Source organism: Manis pentadactyla, chromosome 4 (genome assembly GCF_030020395.1).
Source record: "Manis pentadactyla isolate mManPen7 chromosome 4, mManPen7.hap1, whole genome shotgun sequence".
Classification (NCBI taxonomy): Eukaryota; Metazoa; Chordata; class Mammalia; order Pholidota; family Manidae; genus Manis; species Manis pentadactyla.
The window spans coordinates 141,081,039-141,098,830 of record NC_080022.1 but is presented as its reverse complement, the minus strand read 5'-3'; the positions used below and the strand labels follow the sequence as shown (position 1 = coordinate 141,098,830).

General features: G+C 51.2%; 1 protein-coding gene across 2 annotated transcripts in view; it reads right to left on the bottom strand.

Moving 5' to 3' along the window:
- The window catches only part of SLC43A2 (solute carrier family 43 member 2), a 42,265-nt gene extending 26,149 nt beyond the window's left edge, over window positions 1-16,116 (bottom strand). Inside the window, exons 1-5 of one of the 2 annotated variants that reach the window (XM_057501058.1) lie at window positions 15,982-16,116; window positions 14,908-15,104; window positions 4,935-5,142; window positions 3,848-3,903; window positions 1,669-1,745 (exon numbers count right to left, since the gene is read on the bottom strand). In XM_057501058.1, coding sequence (XP_057357041.1) covers window positions 1,669-1,745; window positions 3,848-3,903; window positions 4,935-5,142; window positions 14,908-15,104; window positions 15,982-16,115 — 672 coding nt within the window. In that variant the 5' untranslated portion in view covers window position 16,116. Of the gene's footprint in view, window positions 1-1,668; window positions 1,746-3,847; window positions 3,904-4,934; window positions 5,143-14,907; window positions 15,105-15,492; window positions 15,873-15,981 lie in introns of those variants that run through there. The other variant, XM_057501059.1, reaches the window with a different exon arrangement.
- Between the last annotated feature and the right edge of the window lie 1,676 nt (window positions 16,117-17,792).

Here is a 17,792-nt window from a genome sequence, read left to right as displayed (position 1 = left end):
TGGTTTTTATCTATTGGTCTTAACTTTACAACAGTAAAGCATCTTTCTGCACGTCAGAGAACAGACTCCTGAAGTTCAAGAACCATCTCTTTCTTTTATCCTGAAATTCAGACCTGCCATGGCATCGGCACAGCGAGACTAAACTAATGGGAGTGATGCCAGTGTTCTCATTTTCATTTTGATGAAAGAGTTGGTCGTTTTCATGCTGTCAAAGAACAAGTAGAACTATGACTCCTGTTTCACAATTACACAACTTAGAGGAATTTGTGTACTTCTGACAGTTCTAACATATTTCTTTCAGTTTTGACACTTGCTTTCCTCTGGGAATTTGAGAGAGAGAAGGCTATACCATTTTTTAAGAATGTACTTGACTAAAAACATAAAAATGCACAAAAGAATACAAACTCAATCTCCCTCATGCCATGGGGAGCAAAGCAACTAGAGCCCCCAGATTTGTGCATGTCACCCACACCCAAGCATACCACATACATGACCATGTGCCATGCTTTTCTCAACTAACAGACTTTTCTGAATTCTCCATTTCCATGGACCTAGACCCAGACGATTAACCTTCCCACCAAAACAAAGTTAACAAGGCAAAGTGCAGGGAAGGTGAACAGAAAAGATATAGAGTGTGGCCTGGCTTTTGGCTCACAGTCTGCCAACAAAGGAACACAGAAATGCCAGCACCTCTTCAAGAGCCTTACGAGAGGACCAGCAGTCCCCAGGGCTCCCTCAAAGCTAAACAAGGGACCTTCCACAGCATGACTCCTGACTCACTGGTGGAAAGGGAAAACCTAAACCAGAGAGCCCTGAGAATAGTGACGGTAGGTATCGTGTCATAAAACCTTTTTCACGGGGAGACTAAGGTAGATCACACATCTCTGCTGATAGAAATCTCTCTGAAGAGCCTAGTTTTCTCATCTCCTTCCCATGGCCAGCTCTGAAAGGTACCCTTGCCCAGCCAGGCAGGCCTGCTGAGAGCCCCCTTCTTCCTCCTGTGGCAGACTTTTTGGCCTTCTCTGACTTCTGTTCAACCTGGATCTTCCTGCAGCCTCTCTCACCTCAAAAGGAAGCACATTCTGGGGTGTTCTGGTGCTACCAAAAAGGGGGTGCTCAAGCACCCTGAGAAAACATCTCCTTCCCCAGAATGGCTGTCTGTGCACTGGCATTTAGAAAACCAAGAGGAGATGCAGCCTACGTGCTCCTGAGTTTTTCATTCAGTTCTGGGCAAAAGCAACAGTTAGGGGTAGGGAGACTATAAGGGAGGTTTGTTTTTAGGCTGCACTGTTAGCTGGAGCTGCCATGAAAAATAAGAGAAAAGAAAGTGGGCAGCAGCTTTTTCCTCCCTGCTCCTGTCTCCTCTGGGCACATGGCTGGCTGGTGAACCAGCTTCCTCTGCGCCTAAGCCAAGGTCAGCAGGCAGGGGTGGGCCTTCTGAGAAAACTACTCTGCCTCCCTGAGGCCCACATGCAGGACCTCCCCAGCTTAGGAGGCTGTGACTGGCTTTGCTGCCAAGCCACTTCATCACCAGCAGCCCTCTACTGCTTGGGATGTCCAGGCATATGTAGTCAATAGTAGGCAGGGACACTGAAGCCAATAAAAGCTGCCTCAAATTCACAAGATGACTGAAATAGAGATCCTCCTAAAAAAAAAATTGGTACTTACTGTTAATGAGGTGAAAGTCATGCACATTCCACCAAAGCCATTCAGAGCCAGGGAGATGAAGATGAGCACAGAGAGAGCTGGAAGGAAACAGAAAGCTCGTCATGAGAGAACCACAGCTGAGCTTCAGCAAGGCAGGGCCTGGACCGGTGCCCGGCAGGGAGCAGACGCTGAACAAATGCAGGCTGAATGAATGACAAGCCATCACAGGTTAGTGCTGGACACCTGGGGAGCCAGAACAGTCTCTTCCTCACCATCTTCCTCTTGCCTGGTTTACAGAGCTTGGGCCTTGGCAAAAGGTACAGCCAGGTCCTCCTTTCTCTACTAATCTTAGGAACAAGCAAGAAGCCTAAAGAAGCTGCTTCACAGAAACCAAAAACACAGATTGTGGATAAAATGAGAGTTCCTGTGGCCAGGATTCTCACCTGGCCCTGGTTGACTAGCTCACTGCACACCTGTGAGCAATACATGGCTGCTGACTCTATAACAAGAGCTCTGCCCAGTGCTCTGGGCGCGACATGGTGGCGGGGCTGTAGGAGAGCAGAGCAGAGGCTGGAGTGGTGTCAGTGCCAAGAACAGAGGCCCAGAGGGTGGCTGTGTGGGACGACTGAGCAGAGAGGCCCAGAGGACAGCTGTGCGGACAGAGGGGCACAGAAGCAGAGACTGGCTTGCTGCATGCAGACTCGTTCTGAGTGAATGGGATTCTAGTGACTGACCTGCCACCTGGAAATAAAGTTGGGTATAACCCTTTCACCCCAAAGAATGTTTTGCTGTCAATTTCTTTGGTCACACTGAATCCATAGCGAACTTGCCTGGAGCTGAAACCCATTGGCAAGACAAGATACTCAAAAATCGGTAGATGAGCCAAGCTAAGATTTTGGTGAAAATCAAGCCCTACTTTGGTGTTTGTTCTAAAGTCCTTGAAGCAACAGCTCCATCTGTACAAGGTTGGGATAAGGGAGTGCAATACAGTGAGTCATAAGAAAAACATATTTGGTCATTCATGTGACCAAATATCTATTTCCCAGGTGTATTTGGTCTTTATCCACAGTTCCTGAGAACACTGCAGGGTCTTAAAGGTGAAACAGGTGTCTTGCCACATTAATGAGAGACTTTTGGACCCCACCTGGGAGCAGGGGCTGAATCAGCCAATGGCCAATAATTTAGTCAATCCTGACTATGCAGCGAAGGCCTCACACAACCCCCTGAGAAGAGCGTATTGCTCTCTGCTCTCTTGGATCCTGCTTCTCAGTCCAGGAGAGCCTCTATGCTTGGGGAACCAGGACACCTCCTCATGCCACCGAGCCAGGCCCCAAGCTCCATGGGAACAGAAGCTCCTTTATTTGGGACTTTGCCCTGTGTCGCTCTTCATCTAGCTGTTAACTTGTATCCTTTATTAAATTGGTAAATGTTAAGTGTTTTCCTGAGTTCTGTGAGTCGCTCTAGCAAAGTAATCGAACCTAAGGGGGAGGTCATGGGAACCTCCAATCTGTAGCCGGTAGGTCAAAAGTGCAGGGAACTGCCTGGGGGTTGCAACCAGCATCAGGAGTGGGGGGTGCAGGTGGTCTTGTGGACGGAGCCCTTACCCTGGGGAATCTGGTGCTGTCTTGGGGCAGATAGCATCAGAACTGAGTTCTTGGACACCCTGCTGGTGTTTAAGAATTGCTTGATGTTGTTTGTGTGCAAAGAACTCCCTCTACCCCCACCCACAGATTGGAACCTGGTCCAGAAACCCCCAAGGAGTTATAATTCTGTTATCCTGCTGAATAACACTACTGTTGTTATATAGGAAAGGCATTAAGAATACCCATTGCAGGTGGCTTTTAAGCTATCTTTAAGGCACTGGCTTGGGCAGGCTTGAGGGGACCCCACTCATGACTTCTGCAGCTGCTTTGGTTCTTTGAACCCATCTCTCAGGTTGGCATCAATGAGGACATCGGGCCTGACCTGGATTGGTAATGAGATGGGAGCTTCACGTATGCTGGGAACTTCGCAAAGACATACTGTCTTACCCAGCTACCCATCTGAGAGAAGTAACTGGGTTAAAGGCCTAAAGGCATCCCCTCGAACATCAGCAGTGAGCACCAGGCATGGCAGAGTTGCCCAGAGCAGGGGGTCTGTGAGCACCTCTGGGCACTGTCTCCCAGGCCCCTGACAAAAGAGAGAGGGAAACTGTACTCACAGTTTGGGTTGCTGGCTCCATATGCAATCAGCAAGCAGGAGACAGCAAAGCAGGCACTAAAAACAGGAAGAAACAGTACATTACTTAACTGTTACTCATAATTTTGTTGTTACTTGGCAATATTTACTACGTGTCACCTGCTTTCATAAACTTACATACATTCTTTCACTTATCAGTTCTAAGGAGCATAATGAACTGTGTTTTACTGATGAGGAAAACAAAACTCAAAAGAAAGAATTGAATTCTCCAAGGTCTCCTAGGTAATAGGTGTCCAAGCTGGAATCAAAGCCCCAAAGCTAGATCTGGAAACCACCACACCACACTGTCACCTCCATTCCCAGACTGCAAAGGACAAGGCTCTGCAGACAGAGAGGGCAGGGATCCATTCCTCAGGTTCCTAAGCCTGCTCAGTTCCCCTCTGCTTGGCTCTACCTGGGGGCCAAGGCCTCTTAAGCTCTGAAGAGTGAATGAAACTGATGCCCCATCCATTCCTTTCAGGGTCACATGTCTCACTCACTGCAAACCATCACCCTGCAAGATGATCCTTCCCAATGGGACTGTTCTGGGGAGGACCCTGCTGCTTGGTGGACCGCCTCTGAGTCTGGCAGACCAAGGACACACACCCCAGGAGGTGTACAAGATGATCCACTAGGGGAAATAGGAGGACTTACATTGTAATTTTTAATCTCAGTCACTTAAATTTACATTTTTTGTACATGTATCATAAAGCACATAGAATATTAAGAATGGCATATATGTATATAATTGATAATTCCTTTTTTCTAATGGAGTTGTAAGGTCAAAAAGACTGTGGAAACTAGTGTTCTTAACAACAAGCAACTTCAAACCCTCCTAGGCAGATCTGGGGCCCTCTGCTTTTTTATGCAATATTGGCACACTGCAAAGTCACAGCTCCTATGGATTTGGTGCTGTGTAGGAACCACGTGGGTAGGAAGCCCAGTTGGGGCTGGCCTCTAGGGAGTGCCACAGAGCACCTGACAGCAGATTCCAGGATTCCCCCATAATCTGCTCAGTGGGGATCTCAGCCCAGGGGTCCAACCTGCCCGCCCCTCCCACCCGCACTGACCTGCCCAGCAGCCTGAGCTTCCTCGGGCCATATTTGTCCATGACGATGCCCAGGGGCAAGGTGATGGCACTGAGCAGGAAGGAGCCCACAGTGAAGGCCAAGTTTAGCATCTCATCCTGGGCCTTGCAGCTGAGCCAGCCATTTATCCAGCTTGCCATCTCGAGCTCCAGCTCTGCTGTGCCCCCCACTGTGCTGTTGGTGACATTCTCTGTGTGTAGAGGGAAGAACACTTGATCACAGGGTAGTGTCAGGGATTCTCAAAGATCAGAGGGCAGGTGCACATCCAGAGTCACCCCACTGAGAATGCCAGGGCTCAGGCTGCACCACAGCAAACTTGGGTGTCCATCTGGCCTACGCCCCTGGAGCAACAATGTGGAGATTCTTAGCTTTTGTGGGGGTCACAGACCCTTTGGAGAATCCAATAAAGAAAGTTATGCTCTAAAATACCTAGGAATAAACCTAACCAAGGAAGTGAAAGACCCATACTCTGAAAACTACAAGACACTCATGAGAGAAATTAAAAAAGATACCAATAAATGGAAACACATCCCATGCTCATGGATAGGAAGAAGTAATATTGTCAAAATGGCCATCCTGCCTAAAGCAATCTACAGATTCAATGCAATTCCTATCAAAATACCAACAGTATTCTTCAACGAACTAGAGAAAATCATTCTAAAATTCATATGGAACCACAAAAGACCTTGAATAGCCAAAGCAATTCTGAGAAGGAAGAATAAAACTGGGGGGATTATGCTCCCTGACTTCAAGCTCTACAAAACCACAGTAATCAAGACAATTTGGTACTGGCACAAGAACAGACCCATAGACCAATGGAACAGACTAAAGAGTCCTGATATAAACCCAACCATATATGGTCAATTAATATATGATAAAGGAGCCATGGACATACAATGGGGAAATGACAGCCTCTTCAACAGCTGGTGTTGGCAAAACTGGACAGCTACATGCAAGAGAATGAAACTGGATTACTGTTTAACCCCATACAGAAAAATAAACTCAAAATGGATCAAAGACCTGAATTTAAGTCATGAAACCATAAAACTCTTAGAAGACAACATAGGCAAAAATCTCCTGAATATAAGCATGAGCAACTTCTTCCTGAACACATCTCCTTGAGCAAGGGAAACAAATGCAAAAATGAACTCATGGGACTACATCAAACTAAAAAGTTTCTGTACGGCAAAGGACACCATCAACAGAACAAAAAGGCATCCTACAGTATGGGAGAATATATTCGTAAATGACATATCCAACAAGGGGTTAACATCCAAAATATATAAAGAACTTACACACCTCAAAACCCAAAAAGCAAATAACCCCATTAACAAATGGGCAGAGGATATGAAGACACAGTTCTCCAAAGAAGAAATTCAGATGGCTAACAGACACATGAAAAGATGCTCCACATCACTAATCATCAGGGAAATACAAATTAAAACCACAATGAGATATCACCTCACACCAGTAAGGATGGCCAGCATCAAAAAAACTAAGAACAACAAATGCTGGCGAGGATGCGGAGAAAGGGAACCCTCCTACACTGCTGGTGGGAATGTAAACTAGTTCAACCATTGTGGAAAGCAATATGGAGGTTTCTCAAAAAACTAAAAATAGAAATACCATTTGACCCGGGAATCCCACTCCTTGGAATTTACCCAAAGAATACAACTTCTCAGATTCAAAAAACCATATGCACCCATTTATTGCAGCACTTTTTACAATAGCCAAGATATGGAAGCAACCTAAGTGTCCATCAGGAGATGAATGGATAAAGAAGATGTGGTACATATACACAATGGAATACTATTCAGCCAGAAGAAAGAAACAAATCCTACCATTTGCAACAACATGGATGGAGCTGGAAGACATTGTGCTCAGTGAAATAAGCTAGGCGGAGAAAGACAAGTGCCAAATGATTTCCCTCATTTGTAGAGTATAACAATAAAGCAAAACTGAAGGAACAAAATAGCAGCAGACTCAGAGACACCAAGAAGGAACTAGTGGTACCAAAGGGGAGGGCGGGTGGGGAGGGAGGGAGAAGGGGATTGAGGGGTATTATGTTTAGTACACATGGTGTGGGGGATCACAGGGAGAACAGTGTATCACAGAGAAGGCACACAGTGGATCTGTGGCATCTTGCTGCACTGATGGACAGTGATTGCACTGGGGTATGGGTGGGGACTTGATAATATGGGTAAATGTAGTAACCACATTGTTTTTTCATGTGAAACCTTCATAAGAGTGTATACCAATAATACCTTAATTTTTAAAATAAATTTATGCTCCTGCTCCTCAGAAAATGCACAGCCTTGCCCACAGTTTCAGGGGTTTCATGTGCCCCTTAAAATACCCATGAGCCCCAGGTTGAGATTCCCATTCTAGAGTAACGTACATCCCAGAACAGGGGACCTCAGACCCAGCTTTGGCCGCGGGGCTCCAGACTGGGTAAAACATTCTCAGCAGCTCTTTCCATGGAAACAGACTGCAGCCAGTGTATAAGAAGGTGACCCTAGGCCAATGGTTTCCTCAGTCAGCCAAGGGGAAAAGCGAGTGGGCCTCCTTTGTACTGCAAGGTACAGTAGACTTCTTGAAGATACAGGCCATACGCCACCTCCTCCCCTGATATTTCTACAGCACCCACTACCACATACACTGTGTTCCAGAACCCCTTTGGGAAAGGTTTTTGAAAAAACAGTCCCAAGTTACCTGCTTTCACTTGCTGAGGTCACCTTTCTTATTTTCCTCACTGGGGCTATTGTGTTGCTGTCCCCAATGGCCACACCTATGCTGCAATCCCAGCCCTTAATGGCCCCTTCCAAAGTCCACCCAGCACCAAGACAACATCAACAGGGAAGAAAAAGTGCTGTGGCAGCTGAGGGCAGGAGGGCAGAGTATAGGCCGGGAATGCGCTAGGAACTCTCCTCTCCAGGACTGCTAGTTAAGAGATGCTGACTAATCCCTGCAGAAAGAGGAGCAGCCTCTGATTAGACACGAGGTCACACTGGGAGAGTCAAGGAAATACCTCTCTTCAGATAACCACCTGCCTCCCGATTGCAGCCCTCTGGCGCCAGGGCTATAAAGCTGAGGTCTGCAAAGGCCTGCGCAGGCCTCGCAGTGCTGCCCCAAGGTCACAGAAATGATGTACTTTGGGTGAATCACGCTACTATGCCAACCTCTAACCAACAAGCCCTGCTGGGGGCACACGGATTGAGGGGGAGGTCATGGGATCTTGCCTCTGGGTTCCAATTTTGGTTCCTCCACTTCCTACTTGTAAAACTTAAGAGAAGTAACTTAATCTCACTCCGTCTCGGGTTGCTTATCTGTAAAATGGGCATACTATAATAATAGTACCTACCCCCTAGAGTTTTGGGGAAGATAAAGGAGAAAAAAATCCAGATATTCTAGAACTCATACAGGCATAGGAAGTGCTCAATAAACAATAACAGTTCTTATTACTATTAACTATTATTGGAGGCTCAGGGTGGGCAAAATGGTGCAACTGGCTGGGAGCACGGTGGGACACAGTAATGGGAGCAGAGTTCCATAACTGTGTTTGTGTTTAGTAGCACGAATCTGTGTTTGGTCTCCCACTGGGCTGGGGCCCTGAAAGGCAGGTACTGTGTTCTAGTCACCTGTGTCCCCAGCACCTCACCCAGGTCCCAGGGCACACTAGTTTACTGAATGAATGAAAACCATGGAATCAGATGGCAATGGCCAAAAGGATCAAAGACAGAAGAAGGGAAATAGGACACACAGACCCAAGTTGAAGAGACAAGGGATTTAAGGAGATTACAGCCATGATGTTAACCTCCTAAAAAGCCACAAACAAAACCTAGTAAGCTAGATTCCCACCCCCACATCCCCATTGTTTTCTGTTTTCCAAAAGAGGCCCTACCATGCTGGCAGCCAAAACACATGACAAACAGGGTCATCTGAGCCCATCAGGATCCAGCTCAGAACTGTCACATACACCGCCTTCGCCAGTGGGCCTGAGCTGCTCATCCACTGCAGGGCAGCTTCTGGAAAGACAGTTGCTTCACAGGTTGGCACTGGTTTCAGGTGTCAGCTCTGCCAGCAGCAACAGGAACAGGATGTGAGGTGGCAGGACAAGGGCTCCCCACACAACGGCCATTCCGTTTGGTGACCAGCACAGGTGCAACGGAGTGGATGGGTGGAGAAGGCAGCCCGGGGTCCAGGATCACTGCCTTGTAAGGCCTGATTGTGGCCCGCTGGCTCTGGCACCCACTATTGCACTAGGGAACACAAAATAGCTCAGGGCTTCGAGCGCTGCCGCGTCTACTGCTGCAAGCAGGGAGCCAGAGCTGGACAGGGGCGGCAGGAGCCAGGCAGCTCTGTCTCTGAGAAGAGGCCCTGTGGAGCCTCACCCCGTTTCCTCAGAGAGGATCCACAACTGGGCTCCTAAATCCATGAATCTGCCGAGAGAGAGGATAGAATCCCAAGGCAACACAGCCAAGGCAGTCTCCCTGGCTCGCTATAAACTGAGAGGGGAAACATCTTGAATTGTTTAGCGATCTGGTCACCCCTGTAACTAGTAGACAGGGGGCTCATGAGGAGAGAGGCCGGAGTGGAGGGAAGGGTATCTGTCCCTCTCGTCTTTCATCTAGGCTAGAGCCACTACACACAGGAGCAGGGACCTTACACACTGGGCCACCAACCTTCTCTGCTTGAACAAATCCTTGCCAGTGGGGCCACCTGGCCCTCTGCCCTCCTCCCTCCAGCCAGTGATGTCCAGCAACAGATGAGCCCAGGGTGGGGGGTGCTGAGTGTCCTCTTTTGTCTGCACCTGGGACAATGAGAGAGTGTCTCTCACTCCTGAGGGAACTAAACCTTTGGTGAGACCAGAAGCTTTGTTGGCAGTAAACAGCCCACAGGAATAATCACAGATCCAGCAGATATCCAAACACAGTCACACCCAGGCTGCGCCTCTGCCTCTGCTCCAACCTGGGCCACTGTGGGCCAGGAGAGACACACACAGATAAGACCCGGGGAAATGTCAAGCCCTGCGGTGCCCCTCTGCTCTCAGACTAGAGCTCAGCCCTCACCCCAACCCAGCCTGCTCTGGGCCTGACCTGCATCTGTTTATTAACAGATGCCTCCACAGTGGGCTGCCAGAGAGGCCCAGTCCAGCACAGCCAGGAAAGCTGCACCAAAACAGGCAAGTAATCGCCGTGGCCAGAGTGTGCTGAGAACAGGCATACGGCTGCTGTAGGGGGGAGACCCGGGGCCAGGGGAGAGAGAACAATGACCGCACTGTTCGGCCCCAGTCTCAGAAGACTCACAAAATCATTACAGAGAAAGCAGGGAGAATAGAGGGTACTATGACCCCACTCGGGCTCCCCTGATATCCCTCGGTCGAAGAGGAGGCTCTCCTCATCCCAGGGAAACAAAGGGAGCCGGGAGCCAGGAGCCTCCAGAATAGCTGACCAGATGATGCTCGAGGGAGCAAGGGGCCCCAGGCTGGAAGCCCCCCCATTTCCTGAGCAGCTCCCTTCTCAGACTGGCTGCTTACTGAGCCCCCTACCCAGAGTGCAGACCTCCCTGCTGATGGTCCCTGCCCCAGGATCTCCTGTCTCTCTCAAATCCTTAGTCTATCCGGCAACAGGAAGCAGCATCTCAGTCCAGCAGGGGGGATGTAGGTGAGAGGTCAACCTCAGACAGAGGAAACAAGAGGCAGAACACAGAGAGCCAGAAGGCGGTCCTGTGGGGGCCAGGGCCTAGCCCCCTAGCTGTGGTCAGAGAGCCTCTGCATACTGGCCGCTGTGTTCAATGCTATTTGTTTCTGTGTCGCTTAGTGCCCTCCCCCCGACCCCTATACTCCACACCACAATACCAGGCGTTTCAGGGCATATAAGCCACTTGCTCAAGGTCTCCTTGACAGTACAAGGGGAAGCTGGACTTGAATCCAGACTGCCAGACCTCAAAGCCCCTGGTTTTACCCTTCAGGCTGTGCTGATTCTGTACTACCTGGGTTAGAGGCATTTCAGAGAGAAAAATTCAGAGAATAGACACCACAAGGCTGTCCCAGAGTCTGGGCAACACCAGGTGGTCCTTAATGTCACGCAGTGAGAATGAGACCGCCCCCAAGACACTCCCACAAGGTCTCTGAAAGCCAGCCCACACACTAGACAGGACCTTAATGGGACACCAAGAAGCCAGGGGGGGGGCCAGCGCATGTGCAGGAGGGAAATTAGGTCATGAAATGGGAAGGAGGAAGGCAGAGTTTCTGGGCATGGAGGGAAGAGGGGGCAAGGGTGCCAGCTCCTCTGTGACTGTGTATACCAGCCTTTAGACCTTCTTACTCATTCCTACAGAATTTTTTCTAAAATCCAAAATAAGCTGGAGGAAAAAAGTGAAAAAAGTCATATTCACAGCAATAAAAGTGAAAGTGTGGGTTTTTAAAAGCTATCAAACACAGGTCTTCGGGTATAGGGTGAGGCCATAAAGAGGAAGGGCCTCAAAGCAGCAGGGAATGTCTCTCATCCACACCTGCGGCCTCAGCCCATCCTGGTAGGGACCAGGCCTGGCCCTGCTTCCCGGGTGACAGCAGGCCTCTGCCCTCTCAGGGCCCCAGGGCCAGCTTTTGCTGTTTCAGTGATGGGTACAGCTCCCCTGCCACCACAGGCAAAGCAACTACAGCAGTCAAGAACAAAGAATGGGGTCTGCTCTGGCAGCCATGGCTGGGTGGGACTATGACTTCCTCCAGCAGATGCTATGTTGCCCACCTTTACAGCCCCTACCCCACCCAATGCTTGACATGTGCCAAGCCCTCAACAATTTGTGGGTCTAATGGGTGAACCTGATCATCATCCTCCTCTGCCCCCATCACTTCTTCCCACCTTGAAAATAAAATCCAACCTCCCTGCATGGCCTCCCAGGCACTGCAGGCCCTGGCCCCTCCTGCCACTCCCACTGGCCAGTCCTTCCTCTTTACTCCTCTAACGGGGGGCTTCTTGCCCCTCCTCTCCTGACCCACCCCACTCCCACCCCAGCCCTCCACACTTCTGCCTAAACATCAGACAGGCCCTCCCACCCAAGTTGAACTGGATCCCTATTGTTGCTCCGGCTCCAGGAACCCTGGTCTTCCTTGGAGTCCCAACCACCACTTGGAATTACCTAGGTCTGTGTGTGATGACTTGTTAAATGCTGACAGACTGCAGACCCCCTGAGGGCCACGATTGCTCTGTACCCCAAGCATAGCACTTCAATAAATGTTTACTGAACGTGTAGGTGGGATGAAAGAGATTAAACATCTACAGGTAACAATCCTCCACCCCCACTGGAGCTGATTCTGTCAAAGTGGGCCTCCAGATGACAGGGAAATGAAGAGGTCAGGTGTGGGTGGTTACAGCAGCCATCCAGAGGCCAAAAGGCCACAGTACTGGGAAAGCCCCATTCTTCCCAGGCTGGAACCCAGTCAGTCTCCGGTCCACACTGAGGGTACTGGGGAAGTGCAGCCGAAATGATCAGCCCCAGCCCTTGTCATCAGTCCCGACAGTCTGGTGTCAGGGCAAAAAGAGCTGAGAAGCAACTGAGAAACAGAGTCTTTCTTTTCCCTCCTCACCAAGTTGGAACCCAACACTGTGTCTATGGCCAGATTCTGGCTGGAGTCCCAAGAAAGAAGTTCTGAGAATCTTTCAACAGGTTCAGGCAAATTTTCTTCAAAGAACAAATCAAAACATCAATCCTAAAAGCAACAAAATGCTGACAAATTTGCATCTCAGTCAGCTGAGACTGGTCAGCTCTTCACAAGTTAAATTCAGTAAATTCGATAAATGACCTAACGGCTTCTTTGCAATTTGGCCATCTACCAAGTTTCAAAATATTAGGCTTAAACAGAAACCTTGACCCTAAATCCTCCAGGCCCTCCCAGTAAGGCAAGGCAGGGAGACTCCTGGCCCTGAAAGGCAACAGGTAGGTTACTGGACTCTAAGAAGCAAGAAGCAGGCAGGCCAGAGAGATAAGCTGTGTGGAAGCGGGCAGGCCTGCCCGCCAAGGATGCCAGGTCAGCAGTTCTGCAAGGTAGGCAGAAAAACCAAAACCGGAGGCAGGAACAAAGGCCTGGGATAAGAAGTTGATGTTCAACCTACAATCCTGACCCTTCACCTTCACTTTGGTTTCTAGGAGGGATGGGTCAAGCCTCCATGCCCGCACAACCTCTGGGAATCCTCCCACTTAGACCAACAAGGAAGCCAAGGTTGAGGGAGGAATGAAGTGACCAGCCCCCAGTGCTGCCAATACCATAACAGATTAAATCAGTGTACAATCTAGGGGGAAACCCCCCCCACAGAATCTGACCTTTGGACACCACAGTGGGTCAAGAAAAATGATTCAACCACAACAGTCCTCCAGTGTGGACAAGATGGTAAAAGCATCACCTGGGGATGATGATGTTTCTTTCCGTTTTGTAAACCCTCTGTGCAGCCTGAAAGAATCCATCAGACAGACAGGCAGGCAGGGAGGGTCATGATCAAAACGGGAGAATAGCAGGAGGGCAAGAAGCCAAAGGAGAAGAACGCTTCAACCTGTTCTTTCCACCGAGTTATTAATCTCCATATATCTCTTGGGCAAAGCAGAAAGCTTGGTCAAGGAACAAGGTCTGAGTGACTCTCATCTCCCAAGATTTCTTGCTGATGTGGAGAAAGGTGGGCCAAGAACCCTTAGGCTATTAGGAAATATTTCTGAGTGGCTAAAGGTTATTAATGACATACTCTCTGCCCTCTCCTAGTGGCCTCCAGATCCCCTCCTTTTCTCCTGCCCTTAACCTCTCCAGCAAAGCTTCCCTAGTGATGGCATCATTCAAGGATCTCCTGGGAAGGTCAGAGAGGGGAAACGGGAGATTCTACACAGGGTACAGGCAGCACGAACTGCTCCAAAGCCTTCTCGTCCCCCAAAGTTAGAACTCTAGGAAGAAAAGGCATGGTGTTAATGTAATTCAGGGGGTCAAACATGGGCGATCTCCATGTAAGACAACTTGAGCAGGGGCTGGCTGACAGAGGTACTGGGGAGAGACATTACTGAGCTCAACTATTAGGTGCCACTGATTGGAACAGCAAGAGAGAGCAGAGGCAAATGTTTCCTATCAAGGTTGCCCAGGAACTGGGTAGGAGAGCAGAGACTGGGAGCCAATTGGATCCCACTGTTGGGCTGAACCTACTCACCTGCAGCCATTAGGATCCTCAATTGGGGTTGGGTGTATGGGAAGATAAGGTGGGCGTGGGATTTCTTGTACACAAGCATCCTCAGACTGCATTCAGCTATGCCAGTGGTGTGGCAAATGGAAAGGACAGACCTAGCATCATTTCTATAAAGACCACCTCCTATGGCTGGGGGGTGGGGAGGTAGAAGGCCACCGAGATGTTCTCACAGCCTGTGGGAGAAAATATCCTTTGGAAAATTATAAAGCAGCAAAACAGACAAGAAACTGTATCCGACAAGCCCTGAAGAGCCTCCATAATGACCTAAAAAACATCTAGATTTTAAATGAACCTTCCATGGGGTGGAGACCAAACCACTTCCTTTCTCTTGCTGCACCCCAGGCACTGAGTCAGGAGTTCCTCTTTCTCACAGTCAGAGAGCAAAGTGTTTACTGCAAGGCAGTGTGATGTGCCAGGCACTGGGAGGAGAGGAGTCCAGCGATATTCTTAGGTGGAGGAAAGAACACCCTGGGCTTGGGGGGTCTGGATCTATCACAGTCGTCAGTTGTGTTGCCTTGGGCAAGTCAGATCTGTCTGCACCTCAGTTTCTTCATCCAGAAAACGGGGATAATGGTATGGACCCAGCAGAGCTAGGTAAAAATCAAATGGGTCTTTTGCTAACTGGGAGGTGCTGCACAGTGAGGTAGTTTTGCTGGCTAGGCCTTCGCGGCCATCCTGCCCTCTCCCAAAGCCCCGCTCCAGGAACCACCCCAAACCCTAGGCGACCGTCTCACCTGGCTCAGTACACAGGTAGGAGTAAAAGCCCTCTGACTTGAGCATGATGAGCAGCGAGCCCCAGCCCAGGAGGACTGCCGAAAAGAGGAGGTTTTCCAACACGGCCGTGCAGGCCATCCACCAGCGGCGCCGATGGGCAGTGGCCAGAGTGGGCGCCATGGTGTGGCGCGGCGGCCCGGCTCGGCTCTGCAGCCACCTGCGCATAGACCTCGGCGTCAGTACTCGGCCCTGCCCTGGTGGTGCAGCCAACCCGGGCCGCTGCCGCAGCGCGCGGAACTTGTCACTCCTCCGCGGCCCGGGTTCTAGGAGCGCGCAGCCAAGGAAGCCCCAGCCCTGTCCGGGATCTGGGCCATTATCTCCGCTGCTCACTCGTACGTCTGCCCTCGGCAACAGGAGGGCAGCCCTGGCCAGGCAGGGAGACCTTTTCCTCAGCTCACTCAGAGGTAACCTGAGGCATGGAAACAGGAAGGCACTAACGCATGCTCAGGGACGTGGAATTAGTCCAGGCTCCCAGCAGGACTGACATAGCTTGGGGGTTGGCACGGAAGGTAGCCTGAGGTCCGGCTACCTGGGCAGGGAAATACCTGAGAGCTGCCACCCTTTGGGGCCCTGACTGGCGGCCTCCCGCCCGCTCTCGGGACCCTTCCCCAGAACTGGCTCCTTCAACCACAAGATCAGCGCACGGAGCTCCGGAACGGCCCGCCCACGGCCCGCTCATTGGCCAGACGGCAGAGGAACTGCCGCGCCATTGGCCCTCGTCTAGGTCGCTAGGCGCTGCGGCCACGCGAACCCCGCATGGGAGAGGCGAAGCCGGTTCAAACCGGTGGCGCGAGCCACCCGCGCGACCCCTATTCCGGGCGGCTGCCTCAGCAATTATCCTGCTTCTGTGGAAGCGGACCTCAGTCCCTTCAACCCCTAGCTCCCTGTTCTATTCGTTATCTCTTCCCGTCGGGTCCTCAACCATCCAGTCTCTTTCCTCTCTATTCACACATCTTCTCCCTACGCCCCTACTCGTGCGCCTTCTGCTCCCCAGCACCCGCGCCCGGGGCCCATAGACCCGGGATCCAGCTCACCCGGATCCTGCTGGTGTGTGTCGGGCCCGGCCGGCGCCTTTTCTCCCTCCTTTTATTCCAGCCCTTTTATTCCGACCCCAAGATGAAAACACTGCTGCGCGCTGATTGGCTGAGTTGGGGCTGGAAACAGGCATTGACCAATCAGCAGCACTCGCCCGCCCGGCTGCGAGCAGAAGCCGGTTCCGGCCGGACTTAGAGACAAACAAGAGAGCTGGGGGATGGGGGGGGCGGCCCGGGGGTGCGGTGGGCACTACTTCTGCTCTGCCACCTCAAACTGGAGTCACTCCCGGGCCAGGAACCTCCGGGGGTATTACCCCGTCCCCTTTCCCGAGCTTCATCCCCGAACCCCGGCCTCTGGTTGTGTCCCCGGCTCTGCGTTCAGGAGTCTGCCGAACTTGCCCAGCTGCACGCGGTTCCCTTTCGCGCACCCAGCTTGGCTCACGCACTCAGCTCGGCTCACGCACTCAGCTCTCCGGCCTTCTACTTAGTTCTCAGCTGTCCCTCTGCCCTAGGCACCATGCCCCCGATGCTCTGGCTACGCGTGGTTTGGCAACCCCCACCTCCATTGCCTTCCCACACAACGCTGCCATCCTGGCTGACTCGAGTTTTGTGCTCTGATTCCTCGCTTTCCTGCCCCCAGTGTCTCCCATCCAGGCACTGTCTGCACATCCGGATCCCGGAACACTTGTCCAAGCGTGGTGTGTTTCTGCCCTGCTCTCCTGATGCACCGACCCCTCCCCTGGATGCCCTCTGCCCAGTTCTTGGAAAGGGTCCCTTGGGGATCCCCAGGTAGGAGTTTAGGGCTTGTCTGTCCCCTAGGACGGTGTCTGGTGCCCCATCCAGACTCTGACCTCTAACCCCATTTCTGCTCCCTTGGTCCCCTCGGGGACCCCCATCTAGACCGGTCGTCCTGGGTTTCCTGCCCGAGTTGACCCCATACATACTGCCCTATGCCACCTCCACGCCCTTACGCTGCGTTTTCCGGACTTGTTTAGTTAGGGGTTCTTTCTGCAGGGTGACGCGGGGGGCAGCTGAGAGCACAAGTCAAGTCTCCAGGAGAGGGCGTGGGGTCGGGAGGGCCCCGGACTCCCAGTTGGTCAGCAAGCTGGACCTGTCCCGAGGAACTGCCAGGGCAGGGGAATGGAGCCCGTGATGTGGAGGTTCAGCTGCGCCTCCCCGACTGGAGGCACTAGCCTGACCTCGGAGGACCCTCGGTCTCCCCCAGACTCAACTTGGTCTCCTGTCCCGCTCTGGGAGCCGGCTTATCCCAGGCCTGTGGGAGCCCCAGCAGCCTCCTGCTGCCCGTCCCTGGGTCCGAGTGCGCCCCCTGCCGCTGTGAACCCGCCGCTGGCAGCCTCGCGCAGACGATGCCTGGCGATGTTGGCTTGGGGTATCCTGGCTGGCTACCTATCCGGTTACCCACCCTCCAGAGACTCTCCCACTCACAGGGTTGCAACTGACACTTGACAAATTTCAGTCCTTCCCTTCCTCTTCCTAAGGCCACATGCCTGAGGGTCATCTGCAGGCAGCTGTTCTCATACACAGCCTAAACTGCTTCAAACACATCTCTAAATTCACTTTCTCCCCAAAACTGTTCTCCCGTTCTTCCTCAGATACTAGCACCATTGCCTACTGAAGTTAGATACCATGAACTATCTTTCCAACAAATATTTGTCTGGTACCTGCTGTTATTCTCCCTTGCCTCACCCCACCCCACCAATAAATCCATATCTACTTAAATGTTTGTCTAATTTGTCCATGTGATCCTAGGACTGCAAATGCTAATCATCCAATCAGCCCTCAAATCCATC